Source organism: Geotrypetes seraphini, chromosome 10, assembly GCF_902459505.1.
Source record: "Geotrypetes seraphini chromosome 10, aGeoSer1.1, whole genome shotgun sequence".
NCBI lineage: Eukaryota > Metazoa > Chordata > Amphibia > Gymnophiona > Dermophiidae > Geotrypetes > Geotrypetes seraphini.
The window spans coordinates 27,187,204-27,210,647 of NC_047093.1; the positions used below are offsets into that span (position 1 = coordinate 27,187,204).

At 45.7% G+C, this 23,444-nt stretch overlaps 1 protein-coding gene across 3 annotated transcripts in view; it reads left to right on the forward strand.

Moving 5' to 3' along the window:
* LOC117368163 (polycystin-1-like) overlaps positions 1-23,444 on the forward strand; it is a 134,035-nt gene that overhangs the window by 87,434 nt on the left and 23,157 nt on the right. For 2 of the 3 annotated variants that reach the window (XM_033961537.1, XM_033961539.1), the window contains exons 30-41: positions 228-438; positions 781-904; positions 5,081-5,230; positions 5,362-5,426; positions 7,045-7,187; positions 7,872-7,989; positions 10,528-10,703; positions 12,788-12,990; positions 15,188-15,415; positions 16,355-16,509; positions 18,334-18,458; positions 22,903-23,071. In XM_033961537.1, the coding sequence (XP_033817428.1) occupies positions 228-438; positions 781-904; positions 5,081-5,230; positions 5,362-5,426; positions 7,045-7,187; positions 7,872-7,989; positions 10,528-10,703; positions 12,788-12,990; positions 15,188-15,415; positions 16,355-16,509; positions 18,334-18,458; positions 22,903-23,071 (1,867 nt within the window). The remainder of the gene's footprint in view (positions 1-227; positions 439-780; positions 905-5,080; positions 5,231-5,361; positions 5,427-7,044; positions 7,188-7,871; positions 7,990-10,527; positions 10,704-12,787; positions 12,991-15,187; positions 15,416-16,354; positions 16,510-18,333; positions 18,459-22,902; positions 23,072-23,444) is intronic. The other variant, XM_033961538.1, reaches the window with a different exon arrangement.

A 23,444-nucleotide genomic window follows, 5' to 3' on the forward strand; every position in this document is an offset into this window, starting at 1 on the left:
TATGGAATAATTAAAGCTGCCAGATAATCAGAAACACCCGAATATAATATTTTATGGGTCAAAGTTAGGCTATAAGGGAAATACAACTGAAATAAACACATATATGATGGGTGAAAACGGCAGCATGCTGAATAATATCTGGCAATGGTGATCATGGTGGACCTGCCGACAAGGAGAATAATCGATTGTGGCAACTGGTAGCGATGGTTTGTTCTCTGCAATTTCAGGCCTTCAGGAGCTGAGAAGCTTCCCTCGAGTCTTCCTCGCACAGCTGCTTCTCGGGTTCTCAGACTGGCACATTTGGCTGTCTGTCTGGGGCCGCCCACCTCGCAGCCGCTTCACCAGGGTACAGAGAATCACCTGCTGCATCTGTACGCTTTACCTTTTCATGGCCTCCTGTGCTATGTGGTACGGAGCTGTAGGCATTAAAGGTCACAGGTATCTGTTATTTCATTTGTTTAATTCATTTATAACTCGCCCAACCGTCATGCCGTTGATGACATTTCCTCTGTCATTGTTAACGACTGCCCGTCATTAGCTGATATCTGGATAGTAACTTGTGATGAATATTCAAATATAACTTAAAGTGCTGCAGTCATTTAAATAAAGCATCACCTGTAGAGTTTGAATATTGACCATTAGCTATTTAAATGCTCTGAATTTTTGCTTGAAGTTTGAAACCCTTCTGCAGTGTATCTGAGTCAGTTTTCCTGTTGCATGGAGGTTTTTTTCCACCGGAAGTCTAATAATCAGAGCTCTTGTTTTATTTGACCTTCTGAGTGTCCCTATCGGAAGCCAAGCGTTGGTGACGGCTGAGAGCATCGCAGTGGGAATGGTGGTAGCAGTGGTGGTCTTCCCTATACAGCTGCTTCTCACGTCCATCTTCAGAGAAACACAGAGTAAGGTATGCAGTCCATATCCTGTGCCTCATTTTACTCAACATATCACACCCTTAATGCCCACCAACCAATCAATATTAAACCATAAGGAACTGTACCAATCTGCAAACCTACTACTGTTACACAGCACATCATAGGAATATTGTACAGGGTTCATAGTCATTCACGCGCGAGACTTCAGCACGCCGACATTGTGACACCAGCGTGCCGCCTAAAAAGTGACTTTTAAAGAGCTCCGATGTGGGGTGTGAGTGGGGAACCCCTCCCTAGTTTACTTCATTCTCTTCGCGCTGCCGTTGGTGGGGGAAGGGGGTTAGAACCCTCCATTATAGAGTAAACTTAACTTTTTCCCGATTTTTTAGGAAAAAGTTAAGTTTTCTCTATAATGTGGGGGGTTGCACCCCCATACCCCTCCCAACGGCAGCGTGAACAGTCTAAAGTAAAGTGGGGGGAGGGGTCCCCTATCCCCCATCAGAGCTCTTTAAAAGTCACTTTATAGCACACTCAAATGTCAAGTCACCATTGTACAGTAACCCAGCTCCTAACTCTGCCTCTGTGTCTTGTGTTTAATGGTTGGTTTGTTTTTTATTGTACTTTCATCAAAATGTTGATTAGTCCATTTTTATTGTATTTTTTTGCCTTGAGTTTCATCCTGTTCCTTTGGGCTTCCAGTTCAATCAAATTGATCTCCCCTAGACTATGGCACTGTTGGCCTTTACAATGGCTCACGGTTTTGTAACCCACTCCCTAATTACTCCAATCAATATAATGACTGCCTTTCACTAGAGCACAGTTCTTCAACCGCCGGTCCGCGGACCAGTGCCAGTCCGCAGAAAATTTCTGCCGGTCCGCACAGGGCCGGTGAGATCAAGTCGTCAGTTAAATTTCCTGCCGACTGCGGTTCCTCCCGACTGCGGTTCCTGCTGACTAATGTTCCTCCCAGCCTCAGGCGATCAAGATAGGCTGCCAACGTCGGGGCTTTCCCTCTCTGAGTATTGCCTGTTCGGAAACAGGAAGTTGAAACAAAATAGGCGGGACTCAGAGAGTGAAGGTCCCAAAGTTGGCAGCGTGTCTTGATCACCGCCCCTGCTGAGTTGCTGAAGAGGGCCGCGGGGAAGTTGCGATTAGAATGGAGAGAGCTGCAGATTCAGGTGCAGGTGGAGGGAGATGGTCAGCGTGTGCGAACAAGATCCTGGGGATCCTTAACAGTGGCTGTCTCCCCTCCCACCAGCTCTCCTATTTGCCAGGGCAGTGATTTACCGGCAACTTCCTGCAGGCAAGTACTGAGAGCTGCTGGAAGGGGAGGAAGCCACTGTAGGAGGCTGGGAAGTGTTGAATAAAGGGAGAGCTGTTACTGGACTTGAAGGGAGTTAGAAGGAGAGATGCTGTTGGGAGGGGAGGAGGGAAAGGGATGGGAAGAGAGTTAATGTTGGAGGAGGAGGGAGGAGGGAAGGGAGAAGAAGGGGAGATGCTGCTGGGAGGGGAGGAGGGAAAGGGATGGGAAGAGAGTTAATGTTGGATAGAGGGAGGAGGTAAGGGAGAAGGAAAAAAAGGAAGGAGGGTAGGGAGAAAGAAAAAAGGAAGGAAACAGCTGGCAGGGAGATTACAGGAGGGGAAGGGGGTCAGGGTGGAATGGAGAGATCAGATGAGGGAAAGGGGAGAGAGAGGAATGAGAAAGTAGAGAGACATTGATGCTGGAAAGGGGGTCAGCAGAGAAATGAGAGAGGGATAAAGATGCTAGATCTGGTGTAGGAGAGATAAAAATGAAGAAGGCAGTGAAGCTGGAATGAATGATGTAAAAAGGAGAGAGGAGGATGGACAGGGAAGAGGGGCATAGAAAGAAGTCAGATACATATGGAAGGGGGAGAGGGCAGACATTGGATGGAATGGGCAGATGCTGGAAGGAAAAGAGTGAAAAGAAGATGAAAGCAGAAACCAGAGACAACAAAAGGTAGAAAAAAATAATTTTATTTCTATTTTGTCATTAGAATATATCAGATTTGAAATATATATCCTGCTAGAGACATAACTGGGGACTGCAGTATTCTGTTAGCATGATATTTCTATGTAGCATTCTATAATAACTTGGCTTGTTCAGTTTTCTTGATAGTAGAGGGGATATATGTGAAGGGGAGGGGAGACAGGGGTTTTGTTGGTCTGTGCTCTGTATATTTGTATTTATAAAATCACAATTGTTCAGAATATTGTTTCTTTTTATACTTTAATAAAATATGTTCAATATAAAATCATAATTGCGGCTTGTGCAGATGGGATCAGATGGTTTGCGGGGACCGAGCTCGCGGAGATGGGGCGTAAACGGGGTTTTAAAATTTTAGTCCTAGTAGTTTGCCGGTCACAAAATAATTCTTTTATTTCTGCCGGTCCATGGGTGTAAAAAGAACACGGGTGTAAAAAGGACACAATACAGTACTCCCCTGATATTCGCGGGGGTTCCATTCCAGGAACCCCTGCGAATCTTGAAAAACCACGAATATGGTTTTTAGCGGGGGAGACAGGAGAGGGCAGGAGAGAGCAGCCGGAGCACTGGCAAGTGAAGGAAATCACTCGCGTTATGCTCCGACTGCCTCTTCCTGCACTAAAGTCAGGCCTCACCAATCAGGAACTGCTTTCTTTGAAATCTGGCTAATGTGGATCTCAAATCTGGCCACTAGATGTTGCCATTGTTACATTACATTGGTATCCTCTATCCTGCCAATACCTTTTAATTCTAGGCGGTTTACGAAAGAATTGGCCTGAGCATTCTCAGAGAGATTACAAGGTTGATAGTTGGAAAAGGCATTAGGATCTGGGGAGTCGAGAAGGTTTAGTTAGATCAATTGACAAATTTCTTGAACAGCATGGTTTTCAGTTGTGCAGTGACTTGAATTCCCCTATCCAGGGACTGCAAAATCTCCAGTGCCAGCTAACTTGGAGAGAGAAGCCTTCTGAGAATCTAAACTCATGTCCTTCACACAGCAGTGCACAGTAAATCATCTGAATCACAAGGCCACCCAGAAGTTTCATATTCATAACTTTGCATGCCTGATCATCTCATGAGAGCCTAGTGAATATCGTAAATAACACTTAAGTTTATTGAGGCATGAGTTTTTGAGGACCAAAGTCCACATTGTTCTCAAATACTCAAGCCACAATAAATTGGTTAGTCTATATTAAGGTGCTATCTATCTGTAATTGTTATAGCATACTAACAAGGATACCCCTTTGAAAATGTAAGTTTATCTTCTCTGATCAGCTGAGGCAGCAAGATTCAATATAACCTTAAAAGATTTGCCAAAGTATAAGGAAATAAAAATCAAACTCAATACAGGTACAAGTTCCTTTATCTGAAATCCTTGGGACCAGGCATATTTTGATTTTTGGAACTTTTTGGATTTTGGAATGGTACTGTTAGGTCAGAAAAAGATAGACCGTAAGACCATAAAATTGCCACCAGACTTTTTTTAAATTTCAAAATAAGACAGCATTAAACACTTCAAACACATACATGTTCCAACCTATGGGACTGGAGCAATATCTTCAAACATAAGTGTCAAATTTTGGTTTTTGGAATTCTGAATAAAGGATCTGAATAAATGTATCTTTAAGGCATTGCTGGAAAGCAAGAGTCTTTGAAGCTGAAAAGTGTATTACCAAGCCCGAGAGATCCCACAGCAGGAATGGGACACAATGTGGACTTTATTGTTTATCCACATACTTGATATATCACAATGTAAATACAGGTCAAAGTAATTTATCAAGTGGTATATTAGATGCAATGATCAAGAGGTATATTAGATACAGCGTCATTCAGGCTAGACCATCTTTTCAATGAATCTTGTCAGTATATGGTTACCTCTTTTTAGACGCTGTCCGGGTGCCTGGAGGAATTTTTGCCAGGATTTGGAAGTCCCCAGCTCGGGCACGTCTGAAGGCCCTCTGTGCATGTGTGGATGTCGATGTGATGATGTCACATGTGTGTGCAGGCGTGTGACATCATCATGTGGACGTCTGCACATGCTCAGAGGCTCTCCAGACCTCAGGGGACAAGATGGGAGGTTTGGCAGGAGGTGGGGCTGGGAGCAGAATGGAACAGGGCTAGGTGTCCTCTTTTTTTTTTTTTAAGAGGAAATCTGGCAACCCTACATCAGTATGAAGTGTGACGCTTCCTTTTGTTGCCGTAGGTAGTTGTAGAGGATCCTGACCCACCTGCACAGGACACTCAGGCTGTCGACATGGACATGTGCCTTGAGTGCTCGGAGCTGGCGAGCTCTTCTTTCTTCTCCATTCCTGGAGGTCTGGACTCCATCATGGACATCAGTTCCCTCAGCTGTGTAAGCAAACTAGGCAACCTACAGCTGCGTCCTCCAGGACATCAACCAACAGAACCCTATGCCCTTTGGAAAGATACTGCAATACTCTCCATTTTCATTTTGATTTTCTTTATTTTGATTTTGTTTTATAGGAATCGCCTGTGAGCAAAAGACCCGTCGCTATCCTAGAAAATACTACCAGACTGGATAATGAGAGGTAGTGTTATGGTGTGATGTGAAGACATGTGGGAGGTTTGCAGAGAAGATGGAGGTCGCATGAGTAGCAAAACTCCGTGTGGGGACAGTTCTCACCTGCCAATGTTAGTTCTTCTGTAATCCATTAAAAGCAAGTGTTTCAGATTATTAGAGGACAGATGCAGTAAATAACCACCCCAGGGATCCTGCAACATCTACAGAAGTAAATTTAAAAACCATATCTGTAAAGCACAGATTCCTCTCCCCGACCCATCTCTACTCTTAGGGCAGGCCCATTTTTTTTTGTAACAGATAAAGCTACCCACCTTGGCAAGAGCAGTTCAGTTCAAGCATGGGCTTTTTACTCTTTCCAGCCTAATGGAAGTTGGAAAGAATGATTTTTAAAAAAGGGATCGACAATGTCCGTCTGTTCATCTGTATGGGGGCAAAAATAGCTTTCTGAAAATTTAACAGGAGATGAAACTTGACATGTGGGGAAAAACTGGTGAAGAGTCACATTTTCACAAAGCCGCAGTAGCAAGTCCCAGAGCAGCAAATGAATGGGCTGCGTTACATTTGCAGCATGGGAATTGCTACCACGGCTTTGTAAAAGGGGCCAAATCTTCTACATGTGGTAAGCACGCATAAATTCTTCCCACAGCTTAGTAAAATGGGGCCTTAAGATTGTACCTGTGGCAATGGAGACATAAGCAACTTGCCTAAGGCTTGTTAGTGGGATATGAACCCTGGCTGATCTGGTTCATAGCTTGCTGCTTTAATCATTACTAGGGTTACCAGACGTCCGGATTTTAGAGGATTGTTCAGGCGTCCGGACGGCTTTTCAAAATCCGGCATTTTGTCCGGATTCTGAAAAGCTTCGATCTCAGGGCTGCAACTGGAGGGTGCAGCGTGGTGATGTCACAGGCATGCGCACATGCGTGTGATGTCAGTGTGCCACACCTGGGCATGCGCGGAGGCCCTCTAAACGTGGCTCTGAGCTTGAGGGGAAGAGGTTTGGAGGCGGGGCTGGAGCAAAATGGGACATAACTTGGGTGGAACAGGGCAGGGCGGGGCCACATGTCCGGATTTTACAGTCATAAAATCTGGTAACCCTAACCATTATGCTAATGTTCCAAATTACCCTCTTTGTGCCTCTGTACAGTGCTGTGTATGTCTGGTATGCATTATACAAATGAATGATAATTGAGAATAATATTGCCACTTAATATTAAATAAAAATTTGGTTTAACCTTCGCCCTGTATAGTTTTCAATTGTCCCTCTGGTTACCAGAGGTCCGGATTTCCCCAGACAGCTTTTCAAAACCTGGCACTTTATCTGGGTTTTGAAAAGATTCCTCTAAATCGCGTCGGGCAGGATGAAATTTGCGCATGCGCAGATGCCATGCGATGACATCACACGCAAGTGTGCATGCGCATGACATCATCATGTCACATCTGCGGATTTCCTCCTGCCTGATGAGAGCTGGCAGCGAATGGGACTAGGGCGTAACGGGGTGGGGATGGTTGGAGCTGGGCGAGCCTGGGGGGCGGGTCTATCTTTGTGGGAAACACTGGCTCTCTTGTGACAGCATCTTTGACATTCTTGACCTTTTGAACTCTGACCCTCCGGTGACTCGAAGTCGAATACTCAAGAGGAAGAAGGCTTTGTCGAAGCTGGGGATGGAGTCCCAGTCCAGCTCAGATGATGACCCCCTGTCCTTTTCCGTGGGCGACTCTACAGGCAGCAGAAGATCCAGCTGTGATCACCACCTTAACATCTCAGGTACTGCGCGCTGAACTCGGGTCATTCGCTTCCTGTTGCTGGATTCCTACCGTACAACCAACAATCAAGCTTTTTAAGCTGATCTACTATGCAAAAGATGTGCTCCTCTTTCTCTTGTGTAGGGTTACCAGATATGTTGAAGAGAAAAAAGAGGACATGTGTCCCTGCCCCGTTCCACCGCAGCCCTGCCCCCACACAAACCTCATCTCTTCTCCTTTCTCAAGTCCGGATCACATCTGGATAGGGTTACCAGAATTTCCTGAAGGAAAATCTGAATCCATGGCCATGCCCCCAGGCCCGCCCAGTTCTGCCCTATTCCGTCTGTGTCATGCCCCATTCAGCCCCCCAACCTCACCCCCAAATGACGTGACACAATGTTGCCATATGCATGCATGCATGCATGATGTCCTGACGAGATTTGGATGGAAGCTTTTCAAAACCCAGACAAAGTGCCAGGTTTTGAAAAGCCGTCCAGACCCCCGGACATGTCCTTGAAAAGGAGGACATGTCCTGGGAAATCCAGACGTCTGGTAACCCTACTTCTGGAGGGCCTCTGAGAATGCATGGATGTGATGGGTTGACATCACATGCATGCATGGCTATGACCCTACTCCACACTTAGCAGCAGGAGAGCACTAATGTATTCACAATAATCATTTCTTTTTATTTTTCTCGAAATGCAAGAGGAGCGTCTTCTCAACTCCGTTGTGGCAGAAGGTGGGACGGGTGAGGGTTCGGATCACGTCACAACGGACAGTGGCAGATTCTCCCCGTCAGAAGAAGCTGATCTGACCTCAGACATGTACGTCCATCTGTCTGCTCTCAGTGTTATTTCCTTCAAAAACTATCCTAGTGAGCCATTCCTAAGGGACCTGAAAATGGCATAACTTCTTTCTATAAATTTGACTTGGCAACATATTCTTTCATACCAGGGCATGTTCCTATTTCAAACCACAAAAATATTTTAAAATCTCAGCTTTATTAATATTTCTTCATTAAAAATATAATTCAAAAAACTTTTCTTTTATATATTAGTAAAGTGCTCAGTCCATGAAATCAATCATATTTTGAGATAACATGCAACAGTGGTTAATCCGGGGCCGTCATAATCTTCTTGGCCCTTTTACCAACCTTCTATCCAGTAATATAAACGAACTCATCTACAGGTTGGATTTCCATCAGAACCACTGTAAAATTAGGGAATATGTGCAAATGTGCTAAAGTGATATAGTGCTGTAAACTTGACTCCTTTGGGTTTCTTCTACCCCCCAACTCGAGTTTCGAGAATGTCTTCGTCAGGAGGGGTACTAGGAGCATAAAATCAATAAATTGACTAAATTATTATCAAATCTTAAAACACAGATTATCTACTCTAATGATATACCAATAATTTCTTACTAATACTCAAATCATTGAATTTCATAAATTCTACATCACATAAATCTACTTTCATACCTGTTAGTCGGCTCTCACACATTTGGGGCGAATGAACAAAACCGGCGTCTCACTCTACTCAAACCTAGACTTTAAATATCATATCTAATTACCCTAACCGGAAGGACTCCCTCTGAACCGAACCAAAACTATTACAAAGCTGTCCATTCTACTTCCATATTCAACCCTGTAGCTGTAAATGTTTTCCAGTTAAATATGAAACGTTGTTCCTTATAATGTAATAATTTACCTAAGTCTCCCTGATAGTTTCTTATATGTATTAAAACTGTTTATCGTAATGAGTCTACAGTGTGGGATTCCTGTAACCAATGGGCCACCAAGGGGGCGGTAACCCGAGCACAACGTATATTACTAAGGTGCTCCGTGATGCGAGTCTTAATCATCCTACTCGTCTGACCAATATATAATTTGTCACACGGACATCTGATACAATATATCACACCTGACGACTCGCAATCAGTACCCGATGAAAGCTTAAATTGTTTACCGTTGGTATGAGGAACTGCAATCTGACCTTGCTCCATTACATATTTGCAGTTACAACAGTGACCACATTTACGATGCGATGGTAAATGCTTATACTCATTGTTGTTATATTTACGATATTTAAGTTGTTCCCCCAAATTACTAGATCTTCTAAAAGCAAATTTGGGATTGTCTTTCAACTCAGGGTAAACTTGTAACACTGACTAATGTTTTAATATTATATTTTTGATCTTATTGCTCATTAAATTATAAGGTAAAACGCAAGCTATTCGTGACTCTTGATCAGGTGCCTCTGGAAGGAGGAGCCAGGATCGATGACAACTCCTGGCTCATTTCCAAGCCTTTTTAACAATTTTTTTAGGATAACCCCTATCACAAAATTTATGGTACATGATATTAGCTTGCCTTGTAAAATCCTCCTCCTGTGAACAGATACGTCTTATTCTTAAGAATTGACCCGTTGGAATACTGTTTCTCAGCAATCGCGGGTGAAAGCTTTGATATTGGAGTAACGTGTTCCTATCTGTTGTCTTTCTGTGTACCATCGAATAAGGGAATATTCAATTTATCATCTCGAACTTTGACCAATCAAGAAATTGAAGTCTTAACCAAGGGTTTATCGTTTGTCCCTACAGTGAACTATGACGGGTTTAGTACCCGAGTTAGCTTACAGAGGTTCTTCAGGACATTAAAATTGCGGGCTTATTTTCAAGATCAAGTAATTCAGCAACCAGATTCAAGTTTGCCAGTGGGTTTAAAATATCATTCGACATGGATACCACCAGGAGTGCCCGACGCGTCAGTAACAGCATTTGAGAGACTAGTCTTGAAGGATTTACAGGCAATGGAGTCCAAATCCATCAAAATAAGATCTAATTTATCTAACTCTCAACGCCATATCATTCAAGATCTTCAAAGTGACTGCTCAATTATCATCAGTCGAGCTGACAAGGGAGGGGGTATTGTAATACAAGACTATGTTAAGTATCAAAGGGAAGCCTATCAACAATTGACAGATTTGAATTACTATACCCCCGTAGATCAAGATCCCACTCTTGCTATAAAGAATAAAATAGATGACATATTACATGTTGCTAAAACTACAGGGGTAATATCTCAAAAAGAATTTCGATTTCTTAATATTAATAAACCTAGAAGTCCTGAGATATATTTTATACCCAAAGTGCATAAAGACCCTATAAACCCACCTGGTCGCCTTATAGTTACCGGTAAAGGGTCTGTTCTGGCAACCCTACGCATGTGAGGACTTGAAAACGCTTCTTCATCTGTCAAGTATCCATTGAAGTGGATTTTACTGTGTTAATCAATTTCCCTCCTCTTAACTCTTCATCCCTTTCATGGACCTTTCATGTCTCTCTCCCTTCCTGATGTCTTTCAGTTTGGAGAGCTCATGCAGTGACTGGTCCAATACTGTTGTGGAGCAGAGAAGGAGCAGCTGGGGCTTCCTGCACAAGTCTTTCTCCTACATTTCTACTGTGACCAGCATGGGTAGTATCCTCCTCCCGGCCCTGGAGCCAGCATCTGCGCCAGCTTCTTCCTTCTCCACTCGAATTGGTGATTATATTTAAGGGAGTGGTCAGCTAACCTGAGGGACGTGGAACATGGAAGGGAGCAGGAGCCCCTTTGGGTTTCCTGCTGTCAGCGCAGGAGGCCTAAGGATGCCGTCTAGCTCAGATCAGTTTTCAGTGGGGCAGTTGAATGCTGATTCGGGTTTTGAGAAATCACATTTCACTGCACTTCCCAGAGTTTAGTTGTAGGAACTGGAAGAAACTGAAAAAGTTGTAATTTTGACCTCTTTAGCCTATTTTTTAAATTTATTGTGGGATTACATTGTACTCTAGGTCAGTGTTTCTCAACTCGGTCCTGGAGTAACCCCTTGCCAGTCAGGTTTTCAGGATATCCACAATGAATATGCATGAAAGAAATTTGCATAGAATGGAAGTTAAATATATGGGTTTGAAATATATATTTTATGCGCCCGATCAGCGAAGATCCTTTTTGGACCTCAAGGGGTTTATCAGAGATGGAGCGTCTGGTTCAAATAATTTGTAACTGGGGGGTTTGATGTTTTAAGCCTTTTCCTAAATAGTTTCCTGTAACTTATCTCTCGGCAATTTTGATTCCTCCTTTCCTTTTGTTTGTGGTCTAAGGGAGAGCTGTTTCCATAAGATTGTTATTACTTCTTAATTTGCACTTAGCTTTATTTTCATGTTGGATTATGGCTGTGTAGTTCCTTAAAAAAGAATGGAGGTAGTGTATGCAAATCAAGTTTATGCATATTCATTATGGATATCCTGAAAACCTGACTGGCAAGGGGGTACTCCAGGACCGTGTTGAGAAACACTGATCTAGTTCACCTATCATGTCTCTCCTGACTTCTGCCCCATTTTTTTTTTTATTTTCTGTGGATTGTAAACTACTTAGATATATTTGTTAAGGGACAAAATATTAAATAAACATCAACTAGGAGCTAAAACTGGATGATCCAGACAAAACTGTCCCCAGTAGACTTGTAACACCAAAGAGATCTTCATGTTTTAGAGCAGCAAAAAACATGGGGGAACTTTTCCCTCTAAACAAGGGATCTTAAAGTCCCTCCTTGAGGGCCGCAATCCAGTCGGGTTTTCAGGATTTCCCCAATGAATATGCACTGAAAGCAGTGCATGCACATAGATCTCATGCATATGCATTGGGGAAATCCTGAAAACCCGACTGGATTGCGGCCCTCAAGGAGGGACTTTGAGACCCCTGCTCTAAACTGAGAAGTCCTCCAGCTGCATTGCTGCCAGTGGAGGGTGGTGCTTAGGGTTACCCTAAGGGTGCCCGGAGGGATTTCCAAAACCCGGCAGTTTATCCGGGTTTTGGAAGTCCCCCGAGCTTGGGGCTGCATCAGGAGGCATCTGCATATGTGCAAACGTTGATGTGTTGACATCACATGCCTCTGCATGTGCACGTGACCTCATCGCCTCAATGTCCGCGCATGTCCAGATGTGGCCCCGAGCTCAGGGCCTTCCAAAACCCGGAAAAACTGCCGAGTTTTGGAAATCCCTCCAGGCACCCAGACAGTCCTCTAAAAAGAGGACATGTCTGGGTTTTCTCGAACATCTGGTAACCCTATCCAAATTGGTCAGTTTTGGGCATACCCTGACAGCAGTTAACCTCATTCCTAAGTCAGGGTGTGTGGCTCAGATTTAGTGCTAACCATAGACGTCAGAACGGGGAAGGCCAAAGATTGGTGTTCTCGCGTGGTGCCCGCCCTCCCACCCGCTTCCTGGTGTTCTAATTTTAAATCTTCGGGCAGCTGCCGCGTCAATGGGCAAGCCTGCCCGGGGGGCACTTCATTCTACTTCTGGGGCAGGCCTGGTCGCTGATGCTGCTCAGTGGCTGCCTGAAGACTTGCAATTACAGCGCTGGGAGGAGGTAGGTGGGGAGTCGGGAGCTGGAGGAGGCTGCGCCCGCGCTGTAGGGCTCCACCGGGGCTAGGGTGGAGCTCCTGGGACCCCCAAACCACGCAGCGTTCTGACGTTTCTGCTACTAACAATCACTATCGTATTTGCATCGTGCCAAGAGCTTCCTTCTGGACTTCTACGATGAGACGTGCAGCTTTTCTTGGCGTCTAATGCTGGTCTTGTTTGCAGGCATATCGCGAAAACCTCCCGGCTGGTTGTTCCCACCCTGGATGCTCTCGGTGACCTATTCCTTCCTCTTCCTTATCCTAATGGCTTGCTTTGCAGCCACCGTTGTCTATGGCTATTCTCTCCCTGACAGCGTCGCCTTGATGTGGTTTATTTCCACTTGCTTTGCCTTCCTCACCTCCTTTGCCGTACTGGAGCCACTGAAGGTACAATCAGTAATGAAACTACTTTTAAATTCATTGTTTCTTTGGGCCAGATGTAAGGATCAGGTGAAAATAAAGTGAAAATATAATAGGGGAAGTGACTTGGGCACTGCTTTTTCTGTGTGGTTTACACCAGTGTTTTTCAACCTTTTTACACCTATGGACAGGCAGAAATAAAATAATTATTCTGTGGACCGGCACTGGTCCATGGACCGGTGGTTGAAGAACACTGGTTTACACAATCAAAGTGGTTCATCTATTTTAGACAGGCACTTATGTACCTGGGCTGTGGGAAGATTCAAAATTTTAATTGTTATTAATCACATGATTAAAACTTCTAATCACAATCACACAATTAAAAGATGCCCCGCCAAGTGGTGAAAGGCTCCTGGGGCAGTGGTGCCCCCCCTACCTCCACACACTCCTTCCCTGCCCCTCCTGCTGTGCGCATGCTGCTTCCCTTTTCCCGTACCTCTGTAATATTCCTGGCGCAAGCAGCAACCCCCAAGCTGCTGTCACACCAGCATTAGCTCTTCCCCTGATGTCACTTCCTAGGCATGGATCCAGGAAGTGATGTCAGAGGAAGAGCCAACACTCGCGTGACAGCAGTTTGGGGGTTGCTGGTCGCGCCAGGAGCGTTTCAGAGGTATGGGAGAAGGGAAGCGGCACACATGCACGGTACTGGGGGAGGGGGGTGGGGAAGGAGTGGGGCGGTGTGCGAGAGAGGAGGATGGGTGCCTGTGCCCTCATCAAGAGGGCACCCGGGGTGGACCGCCCCCCACCTCCCATTACTAAGTCACTGGCCCCGCCCCGCTCTGCCTCACCTCGCTCCTCTGCCCTCCTGGTCCAACATCCCTCCCCCCTCCCTTCTGAGGCCACCATCTCCCTTTGTTCCATCCCCTATAACAAATATGCCACCTATACATTCAATTTGCAAGTGTCTACCCTCTCTTTCTCTGTTCTCTAAAAAAAAATCTGCCCTCTCCCCACCCTCTCACTTAATGTCTGCCGTCTCCTTTTCTGCACTCTTTCCCCCTTCCAATTTCATCCAATGTCTACCCTTTCCTTCTCTCTCCCCTTCCATCTATATCTGCTTTCTCTTTTCCACTGTGGTAAAACCCTCCCCCCCACCCAAAAGAAGAGGGCTTACCTATTGGCAGGAGTGGAGCAGCCAAAATAAATGCAGTGGGGCTTTCCCAAAGTGAGTCCTCCATACTGGGTGGTGAAAAGATGCAGAAACTGGCATTGAGGCAGCCACGGATTGGTGACTCTAGGAGCTGCATTACCGGCATTGTGCGGCCTATCTGATGCACAAAGGCTTACCAGATTTTTTGTTTGTAAAATCTGGACTCCCTAGACCCGCCCCCAGGCCTGCTCAGTTTCATCCATCCCTGCCCCCATCATGCCCCAGTTCTGCCCCAAATCCCACCCTAGTCCCAACCCCAATCCCGCCCCAGCCCCGCTGCCTGCTCTTGTCAGGCAGGACATCCGTGCATGCGCAGATGCCCTCCTGCCCGATGCGATGTGCCGGGTTTTGAAAAGCCGTCCGGACCCCTGGACATGTCCTCAAAAGGAGGTCATGTCCGGGGAAATCCGGACGACTGGTAACCCTAGATGCACAGCTTAGAGCATCTGTGCATGCTCAAGGCTGGCCATATACTGCCGCCCACCAAACTTCCTGTTTTGGAGAGGTCGAAAGCCAGCCAATTGGCCTTGTGCATGTGAAGATGCTCAAGATCCCTCACCGGGCTGGCCATGCAATGCTGGCGATACAGCTCTGTGGAATGTAAGACCAAATGCTTCATGGGGAAAGAGAAGGGGAACCTAAGGCTGGCTCTGTCAGACCCAGAAACAGGCAGTTACTTCAAAGCTTGATGCAACTTCCTGTTTCTGGGTCCTGAAGAGCCAGCCTTTTGCCTGCTGATTTAATTGTCATTAAATATTTTAGTAGGTGTTAAAAATTTAACATGCTAATTGCATTATTAACGTATTAAATCTATAGCCCTAGTTTAAAAAAATCCTTCCATAAGTCTCTTTGCTTACATAACTTTGAATTAGTACATCTTTTGCCAACATTTCAATTTTTTTTTTCTTTTTGACGGCTTCTGAATCAGGAAAAAGTCTTCTGGAAAACTCGCTAGGAGACTTTTGTTCCTAAGGCCTACATTAACATTTATTTGTGTTTATTTACTCGGGGCAGAAAATTTCTCTGTGCCTCATGCTGTCTCTCACGCAGGTGCTCTTTGAGGCTCTACGTGCTGCTCTCGTCACAAAGCCAGTGGAGAATGAAGGGGAAGGGCTGGTGGAGGAACCACTCATCAAGAAAATGCCAGAGCGATTTGGGAAAGTGCGAGCACCTTGTGGCTATGGCCTTCTTCAGGCCAAAGAGGAGGCAAGGAAAGTGAGAGCTCTCGAAACATTAATGAGGGTGAGACCGTCCGTCCCTCTTCTCTTAAGCTACTCTCTTGGCCTGAACATTTCCCCTTTCCCTTCTGCAAGCGGTGGTGAAGTTGTGCCGGCAGGATCCTAGATCGCGCCTATCAGTGTCTAACACAATTGCATTAATCGGTTGTAATTGGTGTGGTTATTGAACACACCATTTAAAACCAATTAAAAGCACGTTAAAAAAGTAAGGCGCTTACCGGGGTTGGCACCGGAATCACACCTGCCGGTGCCTAGGATCAAAGTAGGCATGTTTAGGGGCGGAGATGACCACTATGCGCGAGTCTCCAAAAAACGTAGGTGCCGGAAACCCTGGCCTACATTATCAGCGCCTAAGTTTTTTCTTAGGCGCCGGTAGCCGTTATTCTGTTAACGGTGCCTAGGTGTGATTGACACGCAGCTGGCGCCATTTTTCTAAGTGCTGGCCGATTTATGCGCTGTTTACAGAATCCGGGCCTTTAAGCTCAGGAGAGACGAGTCTGTCAAACTCTCTCTTTTCAGTTTTGAATTTAGACCTTTGTTCTCAGTCTAGACTAGAAAAGGACTTCCTAAAAGACTATCTAAACTCAGAAAGTCCCAAAATACCCACCTTTAACGAAACCGCAAAATTATCAGGTGTGCGTCAGAGCTTTCAGCATCAGAGCAACGCGGAACATTCAGCGTGCCGGCCAGTGCTAAAAACTGTTTTCACGGTTTTGTAAAAGGGGGGGTGGGGATAATATTTTACTGTTGTGGTAATCTCCTGAACATCCGCCTACCAAAAGCCTGAGCACTCACAAAGTGCTGTCCTTTGTGCAGATTTTCTTTCAAAATGCAGCTAAAATGAGCTAAATCTGAACTAGCAGTGTAAGGTAAAAAAATGTACAAACCTCCGCACTTGACTCATGGACTTTAGCACTGTGTCTGGTTCATTTCCTCTCCTTAGAACTGCATTTTCCATATGCTCTTCCTGTTGGTGGTGCTGATGGTGAATTATCAGAGCTGTTTCCACGACAACAACATCCGACTGCTACACACTGCCATTAGGCAGTCCATCACTGCGGCACATGGAAACGAGATGAGCTTCACTGGAGTTCAGAGGTAAGGAGGGAAAACCGTGATGGTTCCCGAATGAGGAACATTTAAGGCACTGAAATGACGGGCAGAAATGGCATGTGGTATGTGGCAGGGATGGTTAGCTAATGTTCTGTCACATATCAGCTGTATTGTGGCTCACTCAGTGACGTAGTGAGGGTGAGAGGCGCCCGGGCTCCCCGCTCCTTCCCCGATCTCCCCTGCCGTGCATGCGCCCCGCTTCCCTTCTTTTCCTTCACACCTATAGTTGTTCACTGCTGCGAGCAATAAGAACTTCGACATACTCCTCGTGACCCTATCGGCTCTCCCTCTGACATCACTTCCTGTGCATGGCACCTGGAAGTGACTTCGCTGAGAGAGATGACGCGGTTGCGAAGAGCACATTGAAGTTGTCACTCAAGGCGGTGAACAACTAGAGGCATGGGGAAGGGAAGGGGGAGACGAGGGCAGGGGAGGGGCGCCATGTCCCTCTTAAGCTATAAGCAGTATACGAGGGTCATTTCATAAATAATGCACACTATTTTTAAAAATTTACATGTTTTATTATTTTTTTCAAGTATTTCTTTACAATCCTTCAATATAGTTTCCCTGCTTTGCAATGACCAAGTTCCAACGTCTGGGAAACTTCATTATTCCATCCAAGACACCGTTTTTGTTCAGTTGCCGAATGGCTCTGGTACCGGTGGAAAAAAGCTCTTCCAGAGATGCAAAACGATGTCCACGCAAAGGATGTTTCAACTTTGGAAAAAGGTCGAAGTCTGGAGGACTCATGTCTGGACTGTAGGGAGCATGAGGTAACACCTCCCAGCCGTATTCACGTAGTTTATCAATGACGAGTGGAGAGCTCCATCTTCCCCACGGCCACAAAAATTTTAACGAGCTCAATCAAAAGTCAAACAAATGATGATTTTTGCTTGTGATCATGAAGGCATCATCATCACAGACAAAGTTCCATGTGGAAGAAGTGTCACAGCACTGTACTATCGTGATTTTTTGCAAAAATTGCACAAAACCCAGCCTCAGTTGCTCTTGGCTGGGCCACTCATTCTTCACAACGCTCGCTCGCACATAGGGAATGTCGTCATTGAAAAACTACGCTAATACGGCTGGGAGGTGTTACCTCATGCCCCCTACAGTCCAGTCATGAGTCCACCAGACTTCGACCTTTTTCCAAAGTTGAAATAACTTTGCGTGGACATCATTTTGCATCTCTGGAAGAGTTTTTTTCCACCAGTACCTGAGCCATTTGGCAACTGAACAAAAACAGTGTCTTGGATGGAATAATGAAGCTTCCTGGATGTTGGGACTCGGTCATTGCAAAGCAGTGGGACTATATTGAAGGATTGTAAAGAAATACAGTACTCCCCGATATTCGCAGGGGCTCCATTCCAGGAACCTCCGTGAATCTGGAAAAACCGCAAAGATGGTTTTTCATGGGGAAACCTGAAGAGGGCAGCGGGAGAGGAAGCAGGAGAGCAGTCGGAGTGCTGCAAGTGTAGGAGCTGCGTGTCAAAGCAGCTCCTGATTGGATAAGGCCCGACTTAGTGCAGGAAGAGGCGGTCGGAGCATACCGCGAGTGATTTCCTGCACTTGCGGCACTCTTGTTGCTCTTTCCTGCCTCTCCCACTGCCCTCTCCTTATCGGTGGTTTGCGGTCGGAAAATACCGCGAATGACCGGGACCACGAACTGCTGACCGAGAACGATAGGGGGAACACTGTACGTGAAAAAACCCCCAAAACATGTGCATTATTTATGAAATGACCCTCATATAAATACAAAAGAAAATAAACAATAAACAAATAAATACATTTCCTCTGTTCCTTTTTCAGTGTGGATGACTTGTGGCAGTGGATGCAGTCAACCTTACATGCTCACCTGTACAATAACTCCAGGACGACCCTAGTGGGAGCACCACGTCTATGGCAAGATTGCTCTGCTCTTAACTTGCCCCTCGGTGAGTACTGTACATATCTCAAGAAAAAGGTAACTTGTGGATGGGCTTCAGAAACCATGCAGCCCACTTTCAAAGTAAAAATCAACGATCATGTCCTCACATCGAGGCAGAAGCAGAATTCAGCTTAAAGTGCCACTTGTAGGCCTGAAGGGTTACCAAACATCTGGGGAAACCTGGACATGTCCTTTTTTTAGAGGACTGTCCGGGTTCCCGAATGGACTTTCCAAAACCTGGCAGTTTGTCTGGGTTTTGGAAAGCCCTGAGCTCCGGCCGCATCTGGAGGGCCTTCAGCAAGCATGTGTGGATGATGTGGCCTGCATCCACGCATGCTGGAGGCCCTCCTGTAGAACCACAACCTTTTCTATTTTCGGACCTCAGCTTTGGAACAATCTTCCAATCTATTTGCGCGCTGAAACCTCCTTAGAAAAATTTAAAAGTAATCTAAAAAGCTATCTTTATAAAGATGCTTAGGAATCTTAGATCAGACAATCCTTTTGATTCTCCTATTCACTTTTAGATCAGGTCTCACCTTAACAATTACTCTTAGACTAAATCTTCATAAAAAATTGTTATTCCCTAATTGTTATTCTATTTTAATTGTTTATTTTAAATCAAATGTAATTTAACCTCTAATTCTTTACGTATCTTTAATGTAATTATGGATAAAATTGTATGTATATGGTTTTAAACTGTTTTATTTGTCCCCCCCCAAATTATTATTGTTATACGCATTGAAAATACTTGATATTGCGTTTAAATCAAAATCTCAATAAACTTGAAACTTGAAATAAGAAACGAGGCTTTTGGGGGAGCGGGGCTGGGGCCGGAATGGGGTGGGGCCATGCTTCTGGTTTTGTCCGTTGTTAAATATGGTAACCCTACTAGCACGCAGCCGGTTAAGTGCAATATTTAGCTCTTAACCATCTGTGGGGCTCTGCATAGAGATAAGACCTACTTTTATGCAGTTACCCCTTCCTTTACAAAGCCACGCTAGCGTTTTTAGCGCAGGCCGCCGCGGTAACAGCTCCGACACTCATGGAATTCCATTGAGCGTCCAAGCTGTTACCACCCCGGCTGGTGCTAAAAACACTAGTGCTGCTTTGTACAGGAGGGGGTTAATCTGGAACTTAACTGCCCGTGCTAACTCCATCCCTGGAATGCCCCCCCCCCCAAATAGCCGGTTTTCAGTTTGGTAGTGAATTTAACTGGCTCGGAGCTGTTTCTGGCTGGTTAAATCGCTTTGAATATCGACCCGATGGTCTTTATCTGCCTTCATTTTTCTCTGGTTCTGTATTCTTTCGCCCTGCTCATCTGCGACATTATTTAACAAAGTGTAGGATTACAGTACTCCCCCCACGGGGGTTACGGTCTCAGAGTGACCGCAAATGTTGAAAAACCGCGAATATCGGTAGAGTACTGTAATCCTCCCACTCCTCTTCTTCTCTTGTTCCGGCCCCGCCCTCTCACCTGCACCAGACAGAACATAGGCCCAACGGCTCCCTCAGGTCACAGCAGCAATACCCGTTTTGCCCCAGCCACCTCACCTCCTTCCTCCCCGCACCAGCCTCTGGTGTGAAACCCAAAACCCCTCTTTCCACAGCGCACGCGCCCCGCCTCTTCCTTCCCACTTGCGCAGTGTAGCAAAACGCTGTTGGAACCGCGCGAGCCCCCGTAGGCTCAAAACCTCACTGTCCGAAGAGTTTGACTTCAAAGTGCACATGCATAGAGGAGGTGGCGAGGCGCCTGCGTCATGGAAGGAGGAGCAGCTGGAGACGAGCATCAGATAGACAGGCACAGGGAGGAGGGTTTTAAAGAAAAAAAAAAAAAAGAGAGGGGAAAAGTAGTCACACTCAAAACTGCAGGGGGAGATCGTGACTAACGAACTTATTGCACTTCTTTGAAGGAATTAACAAACGGATGGACAGAGGAGACCCCATAGACATCATATACCTTGATTTCCAAAAAGCCTTTGACAAGGTGCCTCACGAACGTCTACTCCGGAAACTGAAGAACCATGGAGTGGACGGAGACGTACATAGATGGATCAGAAACTGGTTGGCGGGTAGGAAACAGAGGGTAGGGGTGAAGGGCCACTACTCGGACTGGATGGGGGTCACGAGTGGTGTTCCGCAGGGCTCAGTGCTCGGGCCGCTGCTATTTAATATATTCATAAATGATCTAGAAACAGGCACGAAGTGTGAGATAATAAAATTTGCGGACGATACAAAACTATTTAGTGGAGCTGGGGCTAAAGAGGAATGCGAAGAATTGCAAAGGGACTTGAACAAATTGGGGGAATGGGCGGCGAGATGGCAGATGAAGTTCAACGTTGAGAAATGTAAAGTATTGCATGTTGGAAACAGAAACCCGAGGTACAACTATACGATGGGAGGGATATTATTGAATGAGAGCAACCAAGAAAGGGACTTGGGGGTAATGGTGGACATGACAATGAAGCCGACGGCACAGTGCGCAACAGCCGCTAAGAAAGCAAATAGAATGCTAGGCATAATCAAGAAGGGTATTACAACAAGGACAAAAGAAGTTATCCTGCCATTGTATCGGGCGATGGTGCGCCCGCATCTGGAATACTGCGTCCAATATTGGTCTCCGTACCTTAGGAAGGATATGGCGTTACTCGAGAGGGTTCAGAGGAGAGCGACACGCTTGATAAAAGGGATGGAAAACCTCTCATACGCTGAGAGATTGGAGAAACTGGGTCTCTTTTCCCTGGAGAAGAGGAGACTTAGAGGGGATATGATAGAGACTTATAAGATCATGAAGGGCATAGAGAGAGTAGAGAAGGACAGATTCTTCAAACTTTCGAAAAATAAAAGAACAAGAGGACACTTGGAAAAGTTGAAAGGGGACAGATTTAAAACGAATGCTAGGAAGTTCTTCTTTACCCAACGAGTGGTGGACACCTGGAATGCGCTTCCAGAGGGAGTAATAGGGCAGAGTACAGTACAGGGGTTTAAGAAAGGATTGGACAATTTCCTGCTGGAAAAGGGGATAGAGGGGTATAAATAGAGGATTACTGCACAGGTCCTGGACCTGTTGGGCCGCCGCGTGAGCGGACTGCTGGGCATGATGGACCTCAGGTCTGACCCAGCAGAGGCATTGCTTATGTTCTTATGTTCAAATCCACAAAGGAGCGAAGATTCAGGGGAACAGGCGCTCACTCCTGCTCATTAGTTCAGAAAAAGAAGTTGGTTGCTAAGTGAGGGAAAAACCGCGAATTACTGAGTCCGCGAATTCACGAGGGTATACTGGACACATGACCCCGCCCTGTTCTGCCTCCAGCCCATCTCATTCTGCCTCAGTCCTGCCTCCAGCCTCACCCTATTCTGACTCTAGACCTGCCACCAGAAAGCCTCCTCGCTTTGCTACGAGCTCCGGCCGCGTCTGGAGGGCCTGAAGCATGCGCGGATGCGTGTGACGTCATCCGCGCATGCTCAGAGGTTCTAGAGAAGTGGCCAGAGCTTGTAGGGGCTTTCCAAAACCTGGACAAACACTGAGTTTTGGAAAGTCTGTCCGGGAACCCGGACAGCCCTCTAAAAAGAGGCCATGTCCGGGTTTTCCCGGACGTCTGGTAACCCTAACAAAGTGGATATGTTGCTCTTCTGAATGCAATCAAAATGGCCCTGTAATAGTTTTTTTTTCGAATCCAAACGTTTTATTTTTAGTAATAAAAATCAATGCAGTCCAAAAATATACAAAACAAGAACTGATTCAATGGTTAGCTCTTAAAAAGTAGGGCTGGTAGGGGTCTCACTAGTTAAAGAAAGAAGAGAAGCCAGGCACGGCTTGTGAGGAACCTCAGATCCTGCCAAAGACCACAGCTGCACCAGCTGGGGGACAAAAATGGCTGGTGGCGATTCTTAAAGTCCACCTAGCCAAAGACTGAATGAGCTGTGTGGGACAATTAGTGAAGATGCAAGAAACTGGGAGATATTCTACAATGCCTCCCTCCCTCCCCTTTCCACCGACCCATACAAACCCTCATGCTTTCTTCCTCCCATACTCAGGGCCCGATTTATAAGTATTGTGGCCCTTTAGCTGATTCAGTAGGAAGTAAATTGTAGGTTTTATAGACAGTGAAGAAAAAGTATAATCGACAATAAACCAATAATTATGATTATTATACAAATTATTATTATTATTATTTACAAATGCATTTAATATTTTGAGTGAAGCATGAGGCCCCTAGCTGCTGTTTGTCTACCTTATACATAAAACTATCCTCCCCTATAATCCTCCCGTTGCACAGTTCACCATCTACCCAGAAGCAAATGTAGGATTCACATATACTGGCCATGAAATTATAAAAGGTGATTCTGGACTTGCATTCATAGCTCTTTGCTTCCTCTACAATGCAAGATCAAATTTTTGCAACATTCAAAAATGGATTGTTTTGCTGATCTGAATTTCCTTCTCTCCCCAGGACCCTCTTTGCCTGAATATCCCTTTCTCTCCATGCCTAACTTTCACACTAGCAGTGCCTGCCCTCGCTGTGTCTCCCAGACCCCCCCAAAAGAGATTTTTCAGACAGGATGGACAAAGACAGAGTCATGCTTTGAACCCAGCCCTTCAAACTCATCATTTGAAATAGGGTAAGGCTGGTCACAGTTTGTGCTACACTCAGTGGCATGGTAAGGGTGGGGCACCATCCTGGGCACTGTGTTAGTGGGGGGCACCGTCACCTCTCTGCCACGCTCACACCATCCTTTCCCCCACCCCGTGCATCTGTAGATCTTCACTAGTGCAAGCAATTTCTCCTGCCTGTTGTTTGCACCAGCCCAGTTCCTCTCTTCTGGGACTTCTGGGTCACAGGGCCAGGAAGTGATGTTAGAGGGAAATCCAATGCTGGTGCGAGGAGCTTGCTGCAGAAGCCACTCACTCTGGCGAACATTTAGAAGTACAGGGGGAGGGGAGGGGGAGCAAAAGTATGGAGTGGGGACAGAAAGGTGCAGGAGCATGGAGAGG